Source organism: Bos javanicus, chromosome 3, assembly GCF_032452875.1.
Source record: "Bos javanicus breed banteng chromosome 3, ARS-OSU_banteng_1.0, whole genome shotgun sequence".
NCBI lineage: Eukaryota > Metazoa > Chordata > Mammalia > Artiodactyla > Bovidae > Bos > Bos javanicus.
The window spans coordinates 58,310,991-58,335,437 of NC_083870.1; the positions used below are offsets into that span (position 1 = coordinate 58,310,991).

Genomic DNA, 24,447 nt, shown 5'->3' on the forward strand with positions numbered 1-24,447 from the left:
TACAGGGTTAGGAGACTCAGATTGCACTTGGTAGAGAAGGTAGCACTTGAGCTGACATGATGAATGAATAGGAATTTGCAGACAAGTATGCATGCATGGCATTATATATAAGCGATGTATGGCACTCAGGAAAAGGAAACTTGTGAGAAGATGAAGGTGCAGTATTTGAAACATATTGTAATGAAAAGTTATTCACTGTTTATGTGAAGTTCAAATTAACTGGACATACTGTGTGCTATCTGGCAACACTACTGGCCACCTGTCAACTCCCCCCATATATACGCAACCGTATTTCCTCCTCCCTTTCTGTCTCCGTAGAAGAGGTATTCCTCCCCTTCCTCAGTATGCAAGTTTCATACACGTTTTGTATCAAACCCTCTCCTGGCTCCTGAATGACTTCATGCCATCAATTATCACCTTTATCCTGATCTCTACTGTGACTCAAATTTCCCCACTTTGCCCTTGAAACCATTTCCACTGCTAATGTTTTAGTTTAGGTCCTATTTATTCTTCACCAGGACTAGTGTAGTTCAGTTCAGTCACTCAGTTGTGTCCGAATCTTTGCGACCCTATGGACTGCAGCACATCAGGCTTCCCAACTTACTCAAACTCATGTCCATCGAGTTGGTGATGCCATCCAACCAGCTCATCCTCTGTTGTCCCCTTTTCCTCCTGTCTTCAATCTTTCCCAGACTCAGGGTCTTTTCCAATGAATCAGATCTTCGCATCAGGTGGCCAAAGTATTGGAGCTTCAGCATCAGTCCTTCCAATGAATATTCAGGTCTGATCTCCTTTAGGATTGACTGGTTTGATCTCCTTGCAGTCCAAGGGACTCTCAAGAGTCTTCTCCAACACCACAGTTCAAAAGCATCAATTCTTCGGTGATCAGCTTTCTTTATGGTCCAGCTTTCACATCCATATGTGGCTTCTGGGAAAACCATAGCTTTGACTAGACAGACCTTTTTCAGCAAAGTAATGTCTCTAATTTTTAATATGCTGTCAAGGTTGGTCATAGCTTTTCTTCTAGAGCAAATGTCTTTTAATTTCATGGCTGCAGTCATCATCTGCAGTGATTTTGGAGCCCGAGAAAATAGTCTGTCACTGTTTCCGTTGTTTCCCCATCTATTGCCATAAAGTGATGGGACCAAATGCCATGATCTTAGTTTTTTGAATGTTGAGTTTTAAGTCAGCTTTTTCACTCTCCTCTTTCATTTTCAGCAAGAGGCTCTTATATTTTAAATATAGCAGTGCATACTTGTCTGTCCCAAACTCACAATCTATGCTTCCACCACACCTTTCCCCACCGGTAACCATAAGTTCATTCTCTAAGTTTGTGAGTCTGTTTCTGTTTTGTAAATAAGTGCATTTGTATCATTTTATTAGATTCCACATATAACTGATATCATATGATATTTGTCTTTCTATGACTTACCTCATTTAGTATGATAGTCTTCACATCTATCCATGTTGCTGCAAATTGTGTTATCTCATTCTTTTCAGTGGCTGAGTCATATTCCACTGTATATACATACCACCTTTCCTATATTATCTGGACTTCCCTGATAGCTCAGTTGGTAAAGAATCCATGTGCAATGCAGGAGACCCTGGTTCAATTCCTGGGTCGGGAAGATCCACTGGAGAAGGGGTAGGCCATTCACTCCAGTATTCTTGGGCTTCCCTTGTGGCTCAGCTGGTAAAGAATCTGCCCTCAATGCAGGAGACCTGGGTTCAATCACTGGGTTGGGAAGATTCCCCTGGAGAAGGGAAAGGCTATCTACTCCAGTATTCTGACCTGGAGAATTCCATAGACGGTATAGTCCATGGGATCACAGAGTTGGACATGACTGAGTGACTTTCACTCCATAGACATTTAGGTTTCTTCCATGTCCTTGCTATTTTTTTTTAATTTATTTATTTTTAATTGAAGGGTAATTGCTTTACAGTATTGTGTTGATTTCTACCAAACATCAACATGAATCAGCCATAGGTATACCCATGTCCCCTCCCACCAGAAAACATGTCCTGGCTATTGTATGCTGCAGTGAACATTGGGGCACATATGTCTTTTTGAATTATGATTTTCTCCAGATATGTGCCCAGGAGTGGGATTGCTGGATCATGTAGTAGCTCTATTTTTTCTTTTTGGTTTTTTTTTTTTTTAACTTTACAATATTGTATTGGTTTTGCCAAACATTTCTTCAGGAACTGTCATACTGTTCTCCACAGTGGCTGGAACAATTTACATTACCAAACTGTGTAGAAGGATTCCCGTTTCTACACACCTTCTCCAGCATTGTTTGCAGGCTTTTTGTTGATGGTCCTTCTGACTGGTGGGAGGTGTTGTCTCATTGTAGTTTTGATTTGCATTTCTCTAATAATTAACAATATTGAGCATATTTTCATGTGTCTTGGCCATCTGTATGTCTCATTTGGTTAAATGTCTGTTTAGATCTTCTGTCCATCTTTTGATTTCATTTTTTTTTTTTTTTTTTATTGAGCTGCGTGTGTTGTTTGTAAATTTTGGAGGTTAATCACTTGTTGGTCTCTTTGTTTGCAAATATTTTCTCATATTCTGTGGGTTGTCTTTTGGTTTTGTTTATGGTTTCCTTTGCTTGTGTAAAAGTTTTGAATTTAATTAGGTCTCACTTGTTTATTTTTATTTTTATTTACATTACTCTAGGAGACAAATAAAAACATATGCTACTGAAATTTATGTCAAAGAATATTCTTCCTATGTTCTAGGAGTTTTATAGTATCCAATCTTACATTTAGGTCTTTAATCCATTTTGAGTTTATTTTTTTGCATGGTGGCAAAGAATGTTCTAATTTCATTTTTTTACACATAGCTGTCCTATTTTTCCAACACCACTTATTGAAGATACTGTCTTTTCTCCGTTGGTGTGTGGGTTTATTCCTGGACTTTCTACCCTGTTCTGTCAATGGATGTTTCTGTTCTTGTGACTATAGTCTGAAGTCAGGGAATGTGATTCTTCCAGCCCTGTTTTTCTTTCTCAAGACTGCTTTGACTATTCAGGGTGTTCTGTGTCTCCCTACAGATTTTAAGATTTTAGTTCTAGTTCTGTGGAAAATGCCATTGGTAATTTGATAGGGATTGCACTGAATCTGTAGACTGCCTTGACAGTATAGTCATTTTGACAATGTTGATTCTTCAAATACAAAAACATTTATATTTTTCCATCCGTTTGTGTCATCTTCACTTTCAACAGCATCTTACAGTTTTTGGAGTACAGGTCTTTTGCCTCCTTACATGGGTTTATTCCTAGGTATTTTATCCTTTCTGTTGCAGTGGTAGGTGGGATTGTTTTATTAATTTTTATTTCTGATTCTCCATTGTTAAGGTATAGAAGTACACAAGATTCTGTGTATTAATTTTGTATACTGCAACTTTGCCAAATTCATTGATGAGCTCTAGTAGTTTTCTGGTAGTATCTTTAGGATTCTCTGTGTAGTATTGTGTCATCCACAAACAGTGACCATTTTACTTTTTCTTTTCTAATTTAGATTCCCTTCATTTTTTCCTTCTCTAATGGCAATAGCTAGTACTTCCAAAACTAAGTTGGTTAAAAGTGGTAAGAGTGGAAATCCTTGTCTTGTTCCTGATTTTAGAGGAAATGCTTTCAGCTTTTCACAGCTGATTGTGATTTATCTGCAGTTTTGTCATATGTGGCCTTTATTATGTTGAGGGATGGTCTCTTTATGCCCACTTTCTAGAGAGGTTTTTTTAAAGCATAAATGGATGTTGAATTTTGTCAAAGGCTTTTTCTGCATCTATTGAGATGGTCATATGGTGTTGCAATTTGTTGATGTGGTGTATCATACTGATTGATTTGCACATATTGAAAGATCCTTGCACCCCTGGGATAAATCTAAGTTGATCATGGTGTATGATCCTTTTAATGTAGCACTTTTTATTTTATACATAGTGGTTTGTACCTCTTAATTCCCACTCCATCTTGCCCTCAACTCCTTAATTTAAGCTTTTAAATTATGCATATCATACTAGGTGAAGAACATAGGATAACTTTGTAAATCCTCTTCAGTTTGTAAATTGTGTTTCTCATAAATTTTCATTAAGAAAAATGTCAGAACTGAAGAAAGCCAGTTGACCTCCTGAATACTATCATAATACTAATCTTTAAAACTTCCTTCCCGTTACTTTCTTCAGTTTTAAAATTACAATATTTAAAAGTGTGACAGAGACCTGAAGGCCACATATTTTAATGAATATAAATGGTTGAATTTCCAGTGAGTAGTAATTACTTTTTGCATAACTTTATCTAAATTTTTTCAATAATATGAGTTATGGCCTCATTTGCACCAACATTATGAGACTAACTGTTTTTCTACACATCACTGAATTTTAATATCTTAGATGATTTAATCAAGAGAACCAGAAAATTTTAAAAGAAGAGGAGTATGATTTTATGTTTTCTAGGTTGGGAAGGGTCTGTTTTTGTCTTCTTTTTCCATCTTTCCTATTTGCCTTGAAATTGTTCTAGAAATTCTAAAATTGGAAAAATAGAGCCATACATATTGACCCTACATGATGTGTTTCTTAGGTTGTATACATTATGACATGGAAACATCTTAAAACTTTTTATTTTCATGTATATATCTTATTTGGAAAGTGAGGACAGTGTAAATTATTAAAGTTCTGTTTAGGCTATGTAAATTAGTCATCAAGAAAACTATGTGCACTCTCTTTGAAATACATGGTTATCCTATTTGCAAACAAAATGTGTTCCTTCCAGAGCAATTTGGCACAGCTCTAAAAGAAGCCTTTTATTTTCTCCTCATTTTCTGCCAGTTGAATAAAAACCTCAAACTAACATTGGAAACTTGTGTTAATTATGGTTCCATCCATTGTGGGATTTTGTGTGTATGTGTGTGTGTGTGTATAGTTACAAAACATACTTCAGCAAGCCTTCTTGAGAGCTTCCCAATTTGGCAACTGCTTTCATGCATTCCATAACATTAGCGAAACCACATCCCTTGCTGCTTACTGCAGAAAGTGAGTACCCAGTAAATATTCTCTGTTCTTCAGTAAACAGAGGAATGACTTATTTGTTGCCATAATGGTTTGTGTTGTTGCTTTGGCTATGGAATTAAGAGTGCTAACAACAAGCTGTTCCTGTCTGTTGTATAATATCCCTGTTTTTAGAAAAGTCCTATTTGTGAGGTTATGTTACAGAATATATGGAAATAATTTTTTACACTGAATTATTAAAGTATGTTATATGCTTACCTGTATATAGGTGAGCTAACTTGCATTCCTAAATAGTTCTCTGAGATCACAGCAACCCCACCCTGAATAGGCACATTCCAAAGTCAAGATTTTGTACATAGACTTCCTATTTTAACCATTTGATTTTCCAGGCAGCATTTAGTCAGCTGAGAAGTATTTACTGAGTTTGTACAATGGGCAATGGACTTTGTTAAGCAATTACTTGAAAATAAGATGAAAACTAAAAATAAAATCTGTGACAAATCTAGACACCATATTAAAAAGCAGAGACATTACATTGTGACAAAGGTCATACAGTCAAAGCTATGGTTTTTCCAGTGATCATGTATAGATGTGAGAGTTGGACCAAAAAGAAAGCTGAGAAGCAAAGAACTGATGCTTTTGAACTGTGGTATTGGAGAAGACTCTTGAGAGTGCCTTGGACAGCAAGGAGATCCAACCAGTCCATCCTAAAGGAAATCAGTCCTGAATATTTATTGGAAGGACTGATGCTGAAGCTGAAGCTCCAGTACTTTGGCCACCTGGTGAAAAGAGCTGACTCATTGGAAAAAACCCTGATTCTGGGAAAGATTGAAGGCGGGAGGAGAAGGGCACGACAGAGGATGAGATAGTTGGATGGCATCACCGACTCGATGGACATGAGTTTGAGCAAGCACCAGGAGTTGGTGATGGACAGGGATTTTTAAGTATATAGTACAGTATTAACTGTATGCATATTTTTTGCACCAAAAATCTCTAGAATGTTTTCACCTTGCATAACTGAAACTTTGTACCCATTTAACAGCAACTCCAATTTCCACCTCCCACAAGGCCTACAACCATCATTCTTTCTGCTTCTATTAGTCTGACTGGGCTTCCCTGATGGCTCAGACGATAAAGAATCTACTTTAGATACTTCGTATAATTAGAATTATGCAATATTCGTCTTTCTGGGACTGGCACATTTCACTTAGCATAATGTCTTCAGGGTTCGTCCATATTACGGCCTATGTCAGAATTTCACTCTTTTTGAAAGCTGCATGAAAATAGTCCCTTGTACAATTGTTTAAAAATCCACATTCTATCTATCCACTCATACATCAATGAACATTAACATTGTTCCACTTATGGGCATCACTTGGACTGCAGCACACCAGGCATCCCTGTCCATCACCAATTTCTGGGGCTTGCTCAAACTCATGTCTGTCGAGTCGGTGATGCCATCCAACCATCTCATCCTTTATCATTCTCTTCTCCTGCCTTTAATCTTTCCCAGATTCAGGGTCTTTTCCGATGAGTCAGTTCTTCACATCTGGTGGCCAAAGTATTGGAATTTGAACTACAGCATCAGTCCTTCCAATGAATATTCAAAACTAATTTCCTTTAGGATTCACTGGTTTTATCCCCTTGCAGTCCAAGGGACTCTCAAGAGTCTTCTCCAAAACCACAGTTCAGAAATATCAATTCTTCGGTGCTCAGCTTTCTTTATGGTCCAACTCTCACATCCATACATTACTACTGAAAAAACCTTAACTTTGACTAGACAGACCTTAGTCGGCAAAGTAATGTCTCTGCTTTTTAAATGCTGTCTAGGTTTATCATGGGCTTCCCTGGTGGCTCAGACAGTAAAGCATCTGCCTGCAATATGGGAGACCCGGGTTCCATCCCTGGGTCAGGAAGATCCCCTGGAGAAGGAAATGGCAACCCACTCCAGCACTCTTGCCTGGAAAATTTCCATGGACTGAGGAGCCTGGTGGGCTACAGTCCATGGGGTCGCAAAGAGTTGGGACACGACTGAGCAACTTCACTTTCACTAGGTTTATCATAGATGTTCTTCCAAGGAACAAGTGTGTTTTAATTTCATGACTGGAGTCACCATCTGCAGTGATTTTGGAGCCCCAAAAAATAAAGTCTGAAAAAAAAGAGTCTGTCACTGTTTCCATTGTTTCCCCATTTACCTGCCTTGAAATGATGGGACTGGATGCCATGATATTCATTTTTTGAATGTTGTCTTAAGACAACTTTTTAACTCTCCTCTTTCACTTTCATCAAGAGGCTCTTTAGTTCTTCTTCACTTTCTTCCATAAGCATGGTGTCATCTGCATATCTGAGGTTGATATTTCTCCCGGCAATCTTGATTCCAGCTTGTGCTTCATCCAGCTTGGCATTTTGCATAATGTACTCTGCATATACGTTGCCCTGCTTCATTTTGTACTCCAAAGCCAAACTTGCTTGTTACTTCAGGTATCTCTTGACTTCTTACTTTTGCATTCCAGTCCCCTATAATGAAAAGGACATCTTTTTTGGGTGTTAGTTCTAGAGTCTTGTAGGTCTTCATAGAACCATTCAACTTCAGCTTCTTCAGCATTGGTGGTTGGGGCATAGTCTTAGATTACTGTGATGTTGAATGATTTGCCTTGGAAGTGAACCAAGGTCATTCTGTTGTTTTTGAGATTGTACCCAAGTCCTGCATTATGAACTTTCTTTTGTTGACCATGATGGCTACTCCATTTCTTCTAAGGGATTTGTGCCCAATTAGTAGATATAATGGTCATCTGAATTAAATTCACCCATTCCAGTCCATTTTAGTTCCCTGCTTCCTAAAATATCGATTTTCACTCTTGCCATCTCCTATTTGTCCACTTCCAGTTTACTGTGATTCATGGACCTAACATTCCAGGTTTCTATGTACTATTGTTCTTACAGCATCGGATTTTACTTCCATCACCAGTCACATCCACAACTGGGCATTGTTTTTACTTCGGCTCTGTCTCTTCATTATTTCTGGGTGAAAGATACTGTTCATGTGGTTCTCCAGACAAGAATACTTGCCATTGATCTATATCTCTGTTTTTTGCTCATATTAAACTGTTTTGATTATTTTAGCTTGGTAATATGTTTTAAAATCAAGAAGTGTGAGACCTTCAGCTTTGTTGCTGTTCCTCAAAGTTGTTGTAGATATTCACAGTCCTTTTTAGTTCCATATGAATTATAGAATTTTTTTTCTACCTACATAAAATTCCACTGGAATCTTGCTAAGGATTGCTTTGAATCTGTTGGTTGGATGGTATGGACATTTAAAAAATGTTAAGCCTTCCAATTCATGAGTATGGAAAGTCCTTTCATTGTTTGTGTGTTTTTAAATTTCTGTCAGTAATGTTTTGTAGTGGACTCTCTTTCCATTTATTTGTGTCCTTTTAAATTTCTTTCATCAGTGTATTTTCAGTGGGTAGGTCTTTGACCTTCCTAATTAAATTTATTCCTATGTGTTTTATTCTTTTTGGGTGCAATTATAAATGGGATTGTTTTGTTCATTTCACTGTTTTTTGGTTTGTAATGTATAGAATTGCAGCAGATATCTGTGTATTGATTTTGCATCCTGCAACTCTACTGAATTCATCTATTAATTCTAACTTTTTTGGTGGAGTCTTTTTGAATTTATGTATATGATAATCATGCTGTGCTTAGTCACTCAGTCGTGTCTGACTCTTTGCAACCCCATGGACTGTAGCCCAACAGGCTCCTCTGTCCATGGAAATTCTCCAGACAGGAATACTGGAATGTTACCATGCCCTCCTCCAGGGGATCTTCCCAACCCAGGGATCAAACCCAGGTTTCCTGCATTGCAGGCAGATTCTTTACCATCTGAGCCACCAGAGCAGCCCTATTATCTGCAAATAGTGACAGTTTTACTTTTTCATTTCTAATTTGGATGCCTTTTATTTATTTCTGTTTTTTGGCTAATTGCTGTGGCTCAGACTTTCAATTCTATGTTGGTTAGAAGTGGCAGAAGTGGGCATCTTTAACTGTTTCTAATCTTAGAAAAAACATCTTTCAGCTTTTCACTGTTGCTTATGACGGTAGCTGTATATTTGTCATATATGGACTTTTATGTTGAGGCACATTCTCTCTATACTCACTTATTGTTTCTTTTTTTTTAATCATAAGTGGATTTTAATTTTGTCAAATGCTTTTTTACATCTATTGAGATGATCATGTGAGTTTTATGTTTCATTTTGTTAATGTGGTTTATCACCTTGATTGATTTCATGCAGAAATGTTGAATCATCCTTATATCCCATCTGATCTTTGTGTATGATACTTTTAATGTGCTTTAAAAAAAAATAACAATACTGTGCTTTAGGGAGGCTGTGTCTATGTGTACCCACTTGTGTTATAAAGGTGTAGGGAAATTTCAAAAATGGTGCTCATCAGCACCTCAGTCCCAAAGTCCCAACTCATACCTGCCTCACTAGCAGTCACTTTAAGATTAGTAAATCAGTCTCCTTCACACATGGTCCAGGCACTTCTCTAACTACTGCTTTTGCAGTGAGTCCCAGAAAGTGTGAGACCATGCATGAGTCCTTCAAAAGGAGTATATAAGATTCCATAGCCCCCAGTTCCCTTGGATTAAGCCCCATTGAGTTTTGAAAGCCAGATTTTGGGGACCCTTATTTTTTTAGTGCAGCTATTGAGGTTTGGCATAAACCCCTTGTATCTCAGGGAGTAGCTCCAAACCCATGAGATCCCTCCCTTAAGGAGGTTGTTTATTGGAGGTGAATTTTTTGATGAAACCACATGTCTACCTCTCCTACTTATCTCAGTGAGGCTTTTTGTATCCTTTGTTGTGGGGGAGCTATGTAGCTAGTTCTTTTTCAGTGGTAATTGTTCTATATGTAGTTGATTTGGTATGTCCAGGGAAGGTGGTGCCATCTTGGACTACTCCACAATTGCTAGTTTTTTCAAGGACTTTCACATCTATTTTCATTCAAGATATTGGCCACTAGTTTTATGTTCTAGTAGTATCTTTATTTGGTTTGGTATCAGGGTAAAGCTGGCCTCATAAAATGACTTTGAAAATATTCCCTCTTCAACTTTTCTGGAAGAGTTTCAGAAGGATTTACATTAATTCTTTTTTAAATGTTTGGTAGACTTCTCCAGGGAAACCATCCTAGGTTTTTTATTTCCTGGGAGGTTTTGATTAATGATTCAGTCTCCTTGCTAGTTATAGTTATGTTAGGGTTTTCTTTCTTCATGATTCAGTTTTGGTAGGTTGTGTATTTCTAGGAATTTTACCTGTTTCTTCTAGGTTATCCAGTTTGTTACTGGTATTAGTCTCTTGTGATCCTTTTTATTTGTCACGTAGTCAGTGATGCAGAAGTAGATAATTTTTTGGAATTCCCTTGCTTTTTCTATGATCCAACTTATGTCGGCAATTTGATCTTGATTCCTCTGCTTTTTTAAAATTCAGTTGGTACATCTGAAAGTTCTTAGTTCACATACTATTGAAGCCTGGCTTGGAGAATTTTGAGCATTACTTTGCTATCATGTGAGATGAGTGCAATTGTGTGGTAGTTTGAACATTCTTTGGCGTTGACTTTCTTTGGGGTTGGAATGAAAACTGACCTTTTCCAGTCCTATGGATACTGCTGCCCTTTCCAAATTTGTTGGCATATTGAGTGCAGCACTTTCACAGCATCGTCTTTTAGCATTTGAAATAGCTCAGGGAATTCCATCACCTCCACTAGCTTTGTTCATAGTAATGCTTCCTAAGGCCCACTTGAGTGCATACTCCAGGATGTCTGGTTCTAGGCACACCATCATGATTATCTGGGTCATTAACACCTTTTTCATGTAGTTCTCTGTGTATTCTTGCCACTTCTTCTTAATCTCTTCTGCTTCTGTTGGGCCTTGTTGATTCTGTCCTTTATTGTCCTTTATCTTTGCATGAAAATATGCAGTTTGCATGAAGAGATTGCTAGTCTTTCCCATTGTAATGTTTTCCTCTATTTCTTTGCATTGTTCACTTAAGATTTTTTTTATCTCTTCTTGCTGTTCTCTGGAACTCTGCATTCAGTTGGATATATTCTTCCTTTCTCCTTTGCGTTTTGCTTCTCTTCTTTTCTCACCTGTCTGTAAGGCCTCCTCAGATATCCACTTTGCATCCTTCCATTCCTTTTTCTTGAGGATGGTTTTGGTCACCACTATCTGTGTACCCAAATGTTACAAATCTCTCTCCATAGTTCTTCAAGGCACTCCATCTACCAGATCTAATCCCTTGAATCTATTTGTCACCTCCATTATATAAGGGATTTGATTTAGGTCATACCTGAATGTAGTCATGTAGTCATGTATGGATATGAGAGTTGGACCATAAAGAAGACAGAGCACCAAAGAATTGATGCTTTTGTACTGTGGTGCTAGAAAAGACTCTTAAGAGTCCCTTGGACAGCAAGGAGATCAAACCAGACAATTCTAAAGGAAATCAACCCTGAATACTCTTTGGAAGGACTGATGCTGAAGCTGAAGCTCTAATACTTTGGCCATCTGATGGAAAGAGCTGACTTATTGGAAAAGCCCCTGTTGCTGGGGAATATTGAAGGCAGAAGCAGAAGAGGGCTACAGAGGATGAGATGGGTGGATGATATGACTGATTCAGTGGACAGGAACTTGGAAAACCTCTGGGAGATGTTAAGGGGATGGGGAGGCCTGGTGTGCTGCTGTCCATGTGGTTGCAGAGAGTTGCACATGACTTGGTGACTGAGCAACAATAACAGCAATACCTGAATTGCCTAGTGGTTTTCCCTTCTTTCTTCAATTTAAGCTTTAATTTTGCAATGAGGAGCTGATGATCTGAGCCACAGTCACAGTCAGCTCCAGGTCTTGCTTTTGGTGAATGAATAGAGCTTCTCCATCTTCGGATGCCAAGAATATAGTCGATCTGATTTTGGTATTGACCATCTGGTGATGTCCATATGTGGAGTTGCCTTTTATTATTGGAAGAGAGAGTTTGCTATGACCAGCGTGTTCTCTTGGCAAAACTCTGTTAGCCTTTGCCCTGCTTCATTGTGCACTCCAAGGCCAAACTTGCTTGTCACTCCTGGTATCTCTTGACTTCCTACCTTTGCATTCCAGTCCCCTATAATGAAAAGGACATCTTTTTTTGGTGTTAGTTCTAGAAGATCTGGTAGGTCTTCATAGAACCATTCAGCTTCTTCAGCATTAGTGGTTAGGGTATAGTCTTGGAATACTATGATGTCACATGATTTGTCTTGGAAGTGAAACGAGATCATTCTGTTCTTTTTGAGGTTGCACCCAAGTCCTGCATTATGAACTTTCTTTTGTTGACCATGAGGGCTATTCCATTTCTTCTAAAGGATTCTTGCCCACCATAGTAGATATAATGGTCATCTGAATTAAATTTGCCCATTCCTGTCCATTTTAGTTGACAGATTCTTAAGATGTTGTTCACTCTTGCCATCTCCTGTTTGACCTTATCCAATTTACCTTGATTCATAGATCTAACACTCCAGGTTCCTATGAGATACTGTTCTTTACAGAATGGGACTTTACTTTCACTACCAGACACATCCACATCTTAGTGTTATTTACACTTTGGCTCAGCCTCTTCATTCTTTCTGGAACTATTTCTCCTGTCTTCCCTAGTAGCATATTGGACACCTATCCACCTGGGGAGGGCGGGGTCTCATCTTCCAGTGTTATATCTCTTTTCCTTTTCATTCTGTTTGTGGGTTTCTCCAGGCAAAAATGCTGAAGTAGTTTGCCATTCTTTCCTCCAGTACACCACATTTTGTCAGAACTCTTCACCATGACCCATCTGTCTTGGGTGGCTCTGCACGGCATGCCTCATACCTTCATTGAGTTATTCAAGGCTGTGATCCATGTGATTATCACATGGTTATTGGTTAGCTTTCTGTTCTGGAGACTGTGGGATTATAGTTTTTGCTTCTTCTGTCTGCCCTCTGATGAATGAGAATAAGAGGCTTATGCAAGCTTTCTGATTGGAGAGACTGGCTGTGAGGAAAACTGGGTCTTCCTCTGGTGGGCAGGGCATGCTCTGTAAATCTTTAATCCAATTGTCTACTGATGGGTGAGGCTTTGTTCCTCCCTGTCACCATCTATGTTTAGACTCATAATATTTATTTTGCTTGTTTTAGAAATTAATATAAATGAAATCATACTACATACATACTTCAGTTACTTTCTTCTTTCAGTCTTATCTTTTCAGCTTATTCTAAGTTGATTAATATTATTTATAGCATGTTCATTTTCACTATATAGTAACTCACTAAATAGATATACTATACTTTTTTAATTGATAGAACTATTGATATGTTTTCTGGCAGATATCTTTTAGGTTTCATAAATCTTTCATGTATGTTTATAAACACTTGTAAACTCGAATTTGGGGTTCCCATTTTCTATGTATGGCCATTAGATCGTGAAGGACAGGGAAGCCTGGCCTGCTGCCACCCATGGGGTCACAAAGAGTCCAACATGACTGAGTGACTGAACAACAACATTAGATCGTGTTTATTAATTTTTCAATTTAAGTCTTTTCTGTTTCTACTGATTTTTATCAGCTTGACCTACTAATTTCTGGAAGAGACCTGTTAAAATTTCCCTAACGTCTTTCTCAGTTTTAACGTATATATTTAGAAGTTGTGTTCCTCAATGCATAAATATCTTCTGGTTTTTCCCTTCCTAATGAACATAGCCTTTGATCATTATTGAATGACCCTCTTAATGCTAATAATCTGTTTTACCCTAAAATCTGTTAGCTCTAGAGTTCAAAGTGTTAGTCATTCAGCTATGTCTGACTCTTTGTGACCCCATGGACTATAGCCCACCAGGCACCTCTGTCCAAGGAATTCTTCAGCAAGAATACTACTATGGGTTACCATTTCCTTTTCCAGGGGATCTTCCCAACCCAGGGATGAACCCCTGTCTCTTGCATTGCAGACAGATTCTTTACCATCTGAGCCACCTACTTCAGCTATTTTATGGCTGGTAAATTGCTTTGCATATATCCTCCTATTTTTTAAATTTAATTTTCCTTATTTTTATGTTTTAGAGGTGTTTCTTATAAACAGCCTGTAACTAGTTGTTCCCCTTTAATTCAACTTTTATTCCTTTAAGATTATAAATTAATCTTGGAAGGGGAAGGAAAAAGGAACCTGGGCTTATTTGCCTCCCTGAAAGGGTTTTTTGGGAGGTTTTAATCAGGGGGTGCCACTTTCACAGGCTAAATAGCTACAGTGAGAGAATAGCAAAATCGAGTTCTCTTGGATCACTTAGCCCCTCTTCTGGGTTTGGAGCTGTTTTTTGAATATATCCTCCAATGTAAAATGTATCGTCATCAGTGCCTTTTGAGACCCCACATTGTTGGTAAGTTTTTGGTGTGAACTTATTTTTAGATACATGTTTTTATTAAGCTATCGTAATTCAATACAAAGTTATTTGCACATCCTAAAAAATTTATGATCCTCCCAGAAAAGTTTTTGCATAATACAAAATTATTTGCACATCCTAAAAAATTTATGATCCTCCCAGAAAAGTTTTTGCTCCTTCATATAAGTCCCCTTTTCCACTTTGCTAATACTTCTATTCCATTACAACTCTTACTCTAGTTTTTATTTTAAATTGCCTTCTCCCATAGTAAATTATTAATTCATTGAGAATAAAGACTCTATATTATTCATATTTGTATAAATCAGGACTACTATTGTGCTTTTTTTTGGACCTTACACATAATAGAAAATTAATAAAATGTCTGTTGAAAAAATGAACATATGAATAAATAACTAAACATTAGCTATCCTGTGGTGGAATTTAAATATCACAACATTCTGACCTTTAGTCTGCACATTAAAACCTTAGAGTTCTAGAAGACCATTTTAGATATTAAGAGTTAGAAATCACAGTATCAGTCAGGATTCTTTGATTGTAAATAATGAAAACTCAACTAAAATATGATTGTATATGAGAAGTATAGGAATTCAAACACAACTATACCCAGACCCCCAAAGATATCCTTAGAACCCAATCACTTCATTTATTCATTGGTTTCATTCTCAGATTCTCTCCCCTTCTTGGTTTCCTTCTGTTTAGGTTTACATCATCCTTAATGCTATTTTGTCTTCCCAGTTGTTCCACTGTAAGCCAAAAATTTCTTTAGTTGGACTAACTTGGGTTTCTGGCTCATTACTGAACCAACCACTGTTTCTAGGCATGTGGATTATGCTGATTTAGGTCCTTGTCATATATCCATCCTTACATTTAGTCAAGGGTACAGACACCTCCCCTCAAACTACGTGAGGAAAGACTGCTTCATTAAGCAAAATTTTGCCTGAAAAAAAAATATGAATATATAGAGCAGTATACATTCATTTCAATAATCCATCTCTTCCTATTAAAAATAAGAAAGCTGAGCAAAACAGCTAGGTTATTGCCTAAACTCATGCAGTTTCTTAGATAGTGCTTATGTACAAAATGAGTCTGTGGTAATGTATTACAGACTTTTAAGCTTGAACAGTTTTTCATTTTTTGATTGTGTTTATAACATAGCAATTATAAACCAAGATATATCATGAAGGAAGATTCTCATGCAGTCAATCATGATGAGATTCTCATCTCATCACTCTGCTCCATTCCAAACCAAAAATGAGTCATGTAGGTAGATCTACTATTTGGCATAGTTATTTGTTACAGCTAAAAATTAAATTAAACCTTTAATGGTTATAAGCTTACTAAAGGCAATAATACAAAATGTAGCTTTTAAAAAAGAGTTACTTAAAGATCTGGCTCATTGCCTAGTTAGAGGAACAGAACAAAACAAGAAAAATGTTGCCATGTTAAATAAGTGATATATAATATTTGCTGAAATAGGAAGATTTATGTTTCAGTTACTGGATGAATTGTTATTCAAAGAGCATTTGACTTTTAACAGCATGCATTTAGATGAACAAAAGATGTATTTTAATCTTAAAATTCATGACTGTATTCAGATAGTTAATTCTTCTGCAAATTGTCCTCTCTTTTTTACTAGCTTGTATCAAGAAAGGAAGTAAGTTGAAGAACATTTCATATGAATAATGTGCTCCAGACTTTGCTAGTCTCTAAACAGATGTTAAAACACTATATATCTTCTCCATCTGTTTTCAGACTTTGTGGACACTCTATTATCCATCAGTATTTACTGTACTAGTATCAGATTAACAATTGGGCCTATTGCTTTAATTCTAGCACATTTTATGAAAAATGGTCCAGTTGAAGAGTGACATACTGAGCAGATTATATGAATATTAACATATTGTTTAAAAATAAGTTTATCATATGTTTTCCAAGTTTCTGGATGACATGCAGTTTTTTTGCTTATCTAGCCTCTAAATCGTTTTGATACTTTCCCAATGAGAAATGAATGGTATCAAATATTATTGCACGTCTGAGACTAATGCCTAATGAAAAAGTATTAACAGAGCTAAAAATGTTACTTTGTGTCCTTGTATTGCTTTTACAGGGATTCATTGGAAACAGAGGGCCTTCTGGACCTCCTGGTCTCAAAGGAACTCAGGTATGGAGAAAATAAATATCCAGTCAGAAATTCTTTAAATTCAGATTTTTCTTTTTTATTTTTTATGGGACTTTAGTTTTGGCTCAAAGAAAACTGCATTAGGTGGACAGTTTTTTACCATTGAGGATTTCAAGTTACCATTTTGTATTGGCAGTTATGGGATGGAATTTGGAATCATTTTAATGTTCTGAATTCACTAAGTGATTTATGAAGTGGTCTCTACAAAATGGCTGAAGAATCTGAGCCCATAATCTCCCTCATATGTACTAGAATTTACATTTACCATTTGTGTCTATTTTATATTTCTAACCCATAAATTATTTTTAATTGAATTATGGACTGACTAAAATGTTTTTAAATAAATAAGATATATGATTTAAGAGGTCTGTAAGTGTTCAGATGTGGTAAATATGAACTGTTTATTTAAAGGTAAAAAAATCAGTATGTTTAGCAAATATGTTAAATAGAATCAATACATTTATTATTTTAATTTTCTTAGAATATAAAGTATAAAAATTATTTTTGTATGTTTCTCTGTTTTGTCTACCCATACAATATTTAATCCTTAGAAGAATGCACAAAATTTTATATTTTATGACATTATAGCTGATTTGATCTCAAAAATGTTTGATCTGCAAATTAGATAAAAGGAAACTCTAAACATTGAGCTCCATTTGTGTAGGATCTGATATATCTTTATCTCTAAGGCGTAAGAAAGAACTGCGACTCAAAAACGTTTGTTGAATAATTAAGAATCAGAATGTGCCAAGAGCAAACATTCTGTACCAATAATTTTTTAATAAAAACAATTTGTACTGAAATCCATCTATTTATGTCAGAGATATAGAGTCCAAGAAAGTCAAGTCTGTCCTCATTTCACAATCTCAGTGATTCCTAATGCTGATTTTTCTAATGCCCTAATCACTTTCACTCTTATCTACTCTCAATTTTCTATGTTTATCTTATATCATCTACCAATTTAAAAATAATCCAAAAGTACATATCCTTCTTAATGTGATATGGGGTTGTCAGACAAAAAAATTAAATGTTATGGGGTGACATAGTTATGAAATATAAGAAAATCACAGTATTATTTTTATTACATTTCAGAAAGAGCTTCAGACTTCAGAATAAATGGAATAAGGGTTTATATTTTTAAATACTCATCTCATGAGGTATGAAATGTTCTGATCTTTGTTTAAGGGAGAAGAAGGACCAACTGGATCCTTTGGAGAACTGGGGCCAAGAGTAGGTACCACATAAATAGTTTTCGAAGAATGCTTCTCTTAAAACAATGGTTTTGTGTTTTTAAATAACACCAAAGTTTAAGTTTATAGCAAAGGGCAAAGATTAAAACAAACTATAGTGGTTTATTGAAGTGGTCTCCATGGTCTATAGCCATACAACCCCCTCAAATAAAATAGTATTGTAACTAAAATTTTCCAAGGATATTTTAAATTATATTATTCTTACTACATATTTGTCTGTGGGGTCGCACAGAGTCGGACACGACTGAAGTGACTTAGCAGTAGCAGCAACTACATATTTGTGACACCATGGACTAGAGCCCATCAGGCTCCTCTGTCCATGGGATTTCCCTGGCAAGAATATTGGAGTGGGTTGCTGTTTTCTTCTCCAGGGATCTTCCTAACCCAGGGATTGAGCCCCAGTCTCCTACATTGCAGTATTCTTTGCCAACTGAGCTACCAGGGAAGCCCTACAACTAAAAATTTCCAGGGATATTTTAAATGATATTACACCTACTATATATTTACTTATTCCTTCAATTCATCCAGTCTTATGGTCTTAGTAATTTGTACAAGTTATTTATCAAGTTTCTCAAAATGTCATACGAACCTAAATACATTAACTATTTAGTAATACTTTGGAAATTTCTGTTTTCTGAGTTTGTTAGTAAATTTATGGAAGGCAAATAAGATATTTTCTGGCCAATTATTTTTTCAGATAATATTGTGTGGTAATATATGAATTACTTGTTTTCATGTTCTAAAAATGAATTTTTTAAGAATTTGGGGATACATGATGAAAGTGTACAGTATCATAAAATAAAGTGTGTACAACACATATATTTTAAGAGTCATTATTAGTCTCACAGGAAATACCTCTCATTTTTTTCTTGAGAACATCATAATGTATGATGTTCATCATTGGTTGAGATATAATGATCTCCTTAATCAAATCTTGTGTAATCAGACATCAGTTATTTGATATTAGAAACCACTTCCTATAGATTACTCCAGGATATTGACTTTCTCTCCTCCAAGGATCTTATCCTCTACTCTCTTCAGCTACTTACTGCTATGGACAAAGCCTTGACCTTATCATTACCAGTTACAGAAACCTCTTAATTTTTAATTTTAAACTTTTCATTCCCCAACCATCACCTCCTTTCTTTTGTTGCATTCTCTCTTGTAACCCAATCCAACAGTCCCAATAGAAATTTCAGTTCATTGATTCTAGTGATATTCCATAGTCCTTATCTCCCTCATGACCACGCATCTCTTCTAAATTTTAGGGTGCCCTACGGATTGACTTGTAGACTTCTCTTTTCTTTCTACACTTACTGCCTGGATGAACTGGTCCATTCTTATGGATTTAAATGCCATCAAATGCTAATGATTTCCAAAATTGTATGTTTAGATCAGAACCTTCTACCCCTTAACTCTGTGCTTGTATTAACTACCACAAGATCCCTCCCCTTAGAGGTCTAAGAAAACTATCAAACGGAAATGTCCAAAATTGAGCCTTCAATTTACCCTTCAAACTAGTTCTCCCACAGTCTACCTCATTTCATTTGTCCTTTACGCAGATTAAAAATGAATGAACTCTTTCTTGAATTCATTCTTGACTCTTTCTCTCACATTCTGCACATGACCTGTCCACAATTCCTGGAAACTCTACTTTCAAACTATATACAGAATCTTACCACTTTCCACAGCCTCCTCTGATGTTATTTTAGGCACTAAGTCATGTAGACTCTTTTGCAACCCAATGGAATGTAGCCCACCAGTCTCCTCTGTTCAAGGAATTTCCTATGTAGGAATACTGGAGTGGGTTGCTATTGTCTTCTCCAGGGAATATTCCCAACTCAGGGATCAAACCTGCATCTCCTGCGTTGGGAGGTGGATTCTTTACCACTGAGCCAGCCGCGAGGGAAGCCCACCTCCTCCATTACCGTCCTGCTCATGCCACTGTCATATCTCACATGGATTATTGCAGATGACGCCTCTTTGGACTCCCTGCTTCTGCTCTGACATCAGAGTGGTCCTGTGAAGACACAGATCCTGGCACTTCTCAAGCTTGCTAAGGCTTCCTGTCTTGCTTAGTTAAAACCAAAGCCCTTACTATAATCTACCAGGCCCTCTGACCTGGCTTCCTCTCCCCATTCCCTTTTCATCCCTCATCTTCTTACTGATCTCCTCTCTCGTGCGCTCCAGCTACATTCTTGCCTCAGGGCCTTTACACTGCTCTTTGCCTCTGCTTAGAATGTTCTTCCCCCAAGTATCCATATAACTTTCCCTTTTAAAAAGTCTTTACTCTATTGCCACCTTCTCATTGAGGTCTTTTTTGTTAGTCTTACCAAAATTTTAAAGAAACTCGACAACAGTTTATATCTCCTGTCCTGCTTAATTTGATGTTCTTCAAATTTGCCACTACCTAGTATACCATGTACTTTACTTATTTTTTTTAAATTATGTCATCCTCCATAGAATGTAAGCTCTATAAAAGTGAGTGAAAGTGAAAGCCACTCAGTCTTGTCCCACTCTTTGTGACTCCATGGACTATACAGTCCATGGAATTCTCCAGGCCAGAATACTGGAGTGGGTAGCCTTTCCCTTCTCCAGTGATCTTCCCAATCAGGAATTGATATTCCCAATGGGATTGAATCAGGTCTCCCATATTGTGGGCAGATTCTTTACCAGCTGAGCCCCCAAGGAAGCCCAGGAATACTGGAGTGGGTAGCCTATCCCTTCTCCAGTGGATCTTCCTGACCCAGGAATCAAACTGGGGTCTCCTGCATTGCAGGCAGATTCTTTACCAATTGAGCTATCAGGGAAGCCCTAAAGGCAAGTATATTTACTGCGTTCCTCAATCCTCAGTTCCTAGAACTGTGCATGGCAAGTAGACAGACAAGGTAGAAAGAATGGCTAAGTTTGATAAAATGCATTTATCAACTAATTTTGAAGTGTTTCATCTCATAGGATAGTCTGAATTTCATAAATTAGCAAACTTTCTGAAAGAAGAAGGATTAAACATATCTTTTTTTTTTCCTGTTCCCTTCTAAGGGAAAACCAGGTCCAAAGGGGTATGCCGGTGAACCAGGACCAGAAGGCTTGAAGGTAAAGCAACTGATTTTCTTACCAGTTACATAGTATAATTTATGAAAAGATAAATTTATGACTTTCAGAACAATATAAAATGAACACATATCAAAGATTTTATTCAATTCCCTTAATTGAGGGAACCAGTTGTATGTTAAAGCTGGTTCAAATAGTATTTGAAATACTGTATGTCTTTATATCTTTATCTGTATCTAGATATATGTCTGTAAATATCTATGACTATGTCTGTAATTAGATATGCATTTTAATAAAGAAATATTAAGATTTGTGGTTATATATAGGACAATAACGGGCTTCCTCAGTGGCCCAGTGGTAAAGAATCCATCTGCAAGGCAGGAGGAGCAGGAGATGCAGATTCTGTCCCTGGGTAGGGAAGATCCCCTGGAGGAGAGCATGGCAACCCACTCAAGTATTCTTGCCTGAAGAATCCCATGGACAGAGGATTCTGGCAGGCTACAGTCCACAGGGTCACAAAGAGTTGGACATGACTGAAGCGACTTAGCATGCACGCACATAGGATAGTAAACTATGACTTTTGGGGCTGTCTGTTCCACTGGTAGAAATCTACAAGTTAAAAATCTATAATGTTTAAATCTACATTTAAAAAATGTGTCTGTGTATCGTCACTAAGTCTGGGTCCTCTAACTGAAAATATACAGTGAGTCTAAGTACATACTCTGGATCATCATTCGGTATTTTTAAGATTTTATGACATTTAAAAAATGTACCACTGACCAACTTTTTTGCTTTGTGTTGAAGTTTTATGTGATTTTTAGTAACACCAACAAATATAAAGTAATGCAGTGGTTTTTTATGTATAGCATTAAGTAAGATCTGAAAGAAGCTAACTTATGAGAACTGGTGATCAGTACAAATTTAAAATTTAATGAAAAATTGAATTGTATCACAGATTTACTGCTTAATTTCTTAAATCTGGAGTTCAGAGCTCATTATTTATATTAAATATATTATTTATATTAAACTCATTTTTATTATACTGGAGATTAAGGGACAAACAAACACTCTTTGTTTTTAATAGTAATATTATTATTAAGGCCAATAATAAATATGAGCTAAAATATTTTATAATGTGTCAGCATGTCTGGGAGTATCTGTACCTGACTCTCAAGTTACATAGAAAAACTCCCAGAAAATAGATGCATGGTATTTATAAATAGAAGTCTTAATTCTCTTTTACTGTAATTAATCCCTGTACTACCAAGCAACTAGAAAATTCACCATGAGCTACCATCCAGTCAAACTGGCAGGAAACTAATCTCAGTCATTACTGACATCCTGCCTCCTCCCTAGAGTTACATCAGCATCTGGGTGGCATCCGTGTTACCTAGGAAGTGAAGGAAGTTCTTTACTGTTCAATCTTCATACTTGTCCCTGAAATTTCTTCTTTGGAATATCATATAGCTATTTCCTAGACCTGGCATTCCCTTGGGGGAACCTGGAACTCTGGGGGAGCACTTTGGAGATTGTTAAGAGCCACCACCTTTCACAGAACCCTAGGATCTCTGTTCTCTCCATAGACCTGGAGGAATTATTCCTCTCTCTCTTTGCATCCTCAAAGACAACTCACCTCCTACATTCAGGCTGTCTGAAAACTCAAGCAGGAATGTAGGTAATCTGCAAGCAACTTTTGCTTTCTGCCTATTAACATAGACCTCCCTTAAGATTATGTATCACAAAGGGTTCATCTCCCTAATTGGAATTTGAGAGGACCATTAAGTAGGAGAAGTTTTTTAAAAAATTATATCTATATATGCATGCTATGCTATGCTATGCTAAGTCACTTCAGTCATGTCCGACTCTGTGCGACCCCATAGACGGCAGCCACCAGGCTCCCCCATCCCTGGGATTCTCCAGGCAAGAACACTGGAGTGGGTTGCCATCTCCTTCTCCAATGCATGAAAGTGAAAAGTGAAAGCGAAGTCGCTCAGTCGTGTCCGACTCCTAGCAACCCCACGGACTGCAGCCTACCAGGCTCCTCCATCCATGGGATTCTCCAGGCAAAAGTACTGGAGTGGGGTGCCATTGCCTTCTCCGTCTATATGTGCATACACATGTACATACATACATATATATTGTATATGCTATGCTATGCTATGCTAAGTCACTTCAGTCGTGTCCGACTCTGTGTGACCCAATAGACGGCAGCCCACCAGGCTCCCCTGTCCCTGGGATTCTCCAGGCAAGAACACTGGAGTGGGTTGCCATTTCCTTCTCCAGTGCATGAAAGTGAAAAGTGAAAGTGAAGTCACTCAGTCGTGTCGGACTCTTAGCGACCCCATGGACTGCAGCCTACCAGGCTCCTCCATCCATGGGATTTTCCTGGCAAGAGTACTAGAGTGGGGTGCCATTGCCTTCTCCATATATTGTATATATAAACATAAAATCAATTCCTGCCACAAATTTTTTATAAAACTGTCTAATGAACTATTTTTTTTTCTATTGGGATCATTTATTTTTAATTAATTTATTTTTTAATTGAAGGATAATTGCTTTACAGAATTTTGTTGTTTTCTGTCAAACCTCAACATGAATCAGCCATAGGTATACATATGTCCCCTCCCTCTTGAACCTCCTTCCCATTTCCCTCCCCCTCCTTGCCTTCTAGGTTGATATGGAGCTGCTGCTTGAGTTTTCTGAGACATGCAGCAAATTCCCATTGGCTATCTATTTTACATATGGTAATGTAAGTTTCCATGTTACTCTCTCCATACATCTCACCTTCTCCTCCCCACTCCTTGTGTTCATAAGTCTGTTCTCTTTGTCTGTTTCTCCATTCAGTTCAGTTCAGTTCAGTTCAGTTCAGTTGCTCAGTCGTGTCCGACTCTTTGTGACCCCATGAATCGCAGCAAACCAGGCCTCCCTTTCCATCACCAACTCCCAGAGTTCACCCAGACTCACGTCCATCGAGTCAGTGATGCCATCCAACCATCTCATCCTCTGTCGCCCCCTTCTCCTCCTGCCCCCAATCCCTCCCAGCATCAGAGTCTTTTCCAATGACTCAACTCTTCGCATGAGCTGGCCAAAGTACTGGAGTTTCAGCTTTAGCATCAGTCCTTTCAAAGAAATCCCAGGGCTGATCTCCTGCAGAATGGACTGGTTGGATCTCCTTGCAGTCCAAGGGACTCTCAAGAGTCTTCTCCAACACCACAGTTCAAAAGCATCAATTCTTCGGCACTCAGCCTTCTTCACAGTCCAACTCTCACATCCCTACATGACCACTGGAAAAACCATAGCCTTGACTAGACAGACCTTTGTTGGCAAAGTAATGTCTCTGCTTTTGAATATGCTATTTAGGTTGGTCATAACTTTCCTTCCAAGGAGTATGTGTCTTTTAATTTCATGGCTGCAATCACCATCTGCAATGATTTTGAAGCCCAAAAAAATAAAGTCTGACACTGTTTCCACGGTTTCCCCATCTATTTCCCATGAAGTGATGGGACCAG

The 24,447-nt window shown here is 37.5% G+C and overlaps 1 protein-coding gene across 3 annotated transcripts in view; it reads left to right on the plus strand.

Annotated features, from left to right (window-relative positions):
- Positions 1 to 24,447, plus strand: part of COL24A1 (collagen type XXIV alpha 1 chain) — a 398,952-nt gene that overhangs the window by 191,284 nt on the left and 183,221 nt on the right. For all 3 annotated transcript variants that reach the window (XM_061411389.1, XM_061411390.1, XM_061411391.1), the window contains exons 22-24: positions 16,566 to 16,619; positions 17,823 to 17,867; positions 20,927 to 20,980. In XM_061411389.1, the coding sequence (XP_061267373.1) occupies positions 16,566 to 16,619; positions 17,823 to 17,867; positions 20,927 to 20,980 (153 nt within the window). The remainder of the gene's footprint in view (positions 1 to 16,565; positions 16,620 to 17,822; positions 17,868 to 20,926; positions 20,981 to 24,447) is intronic.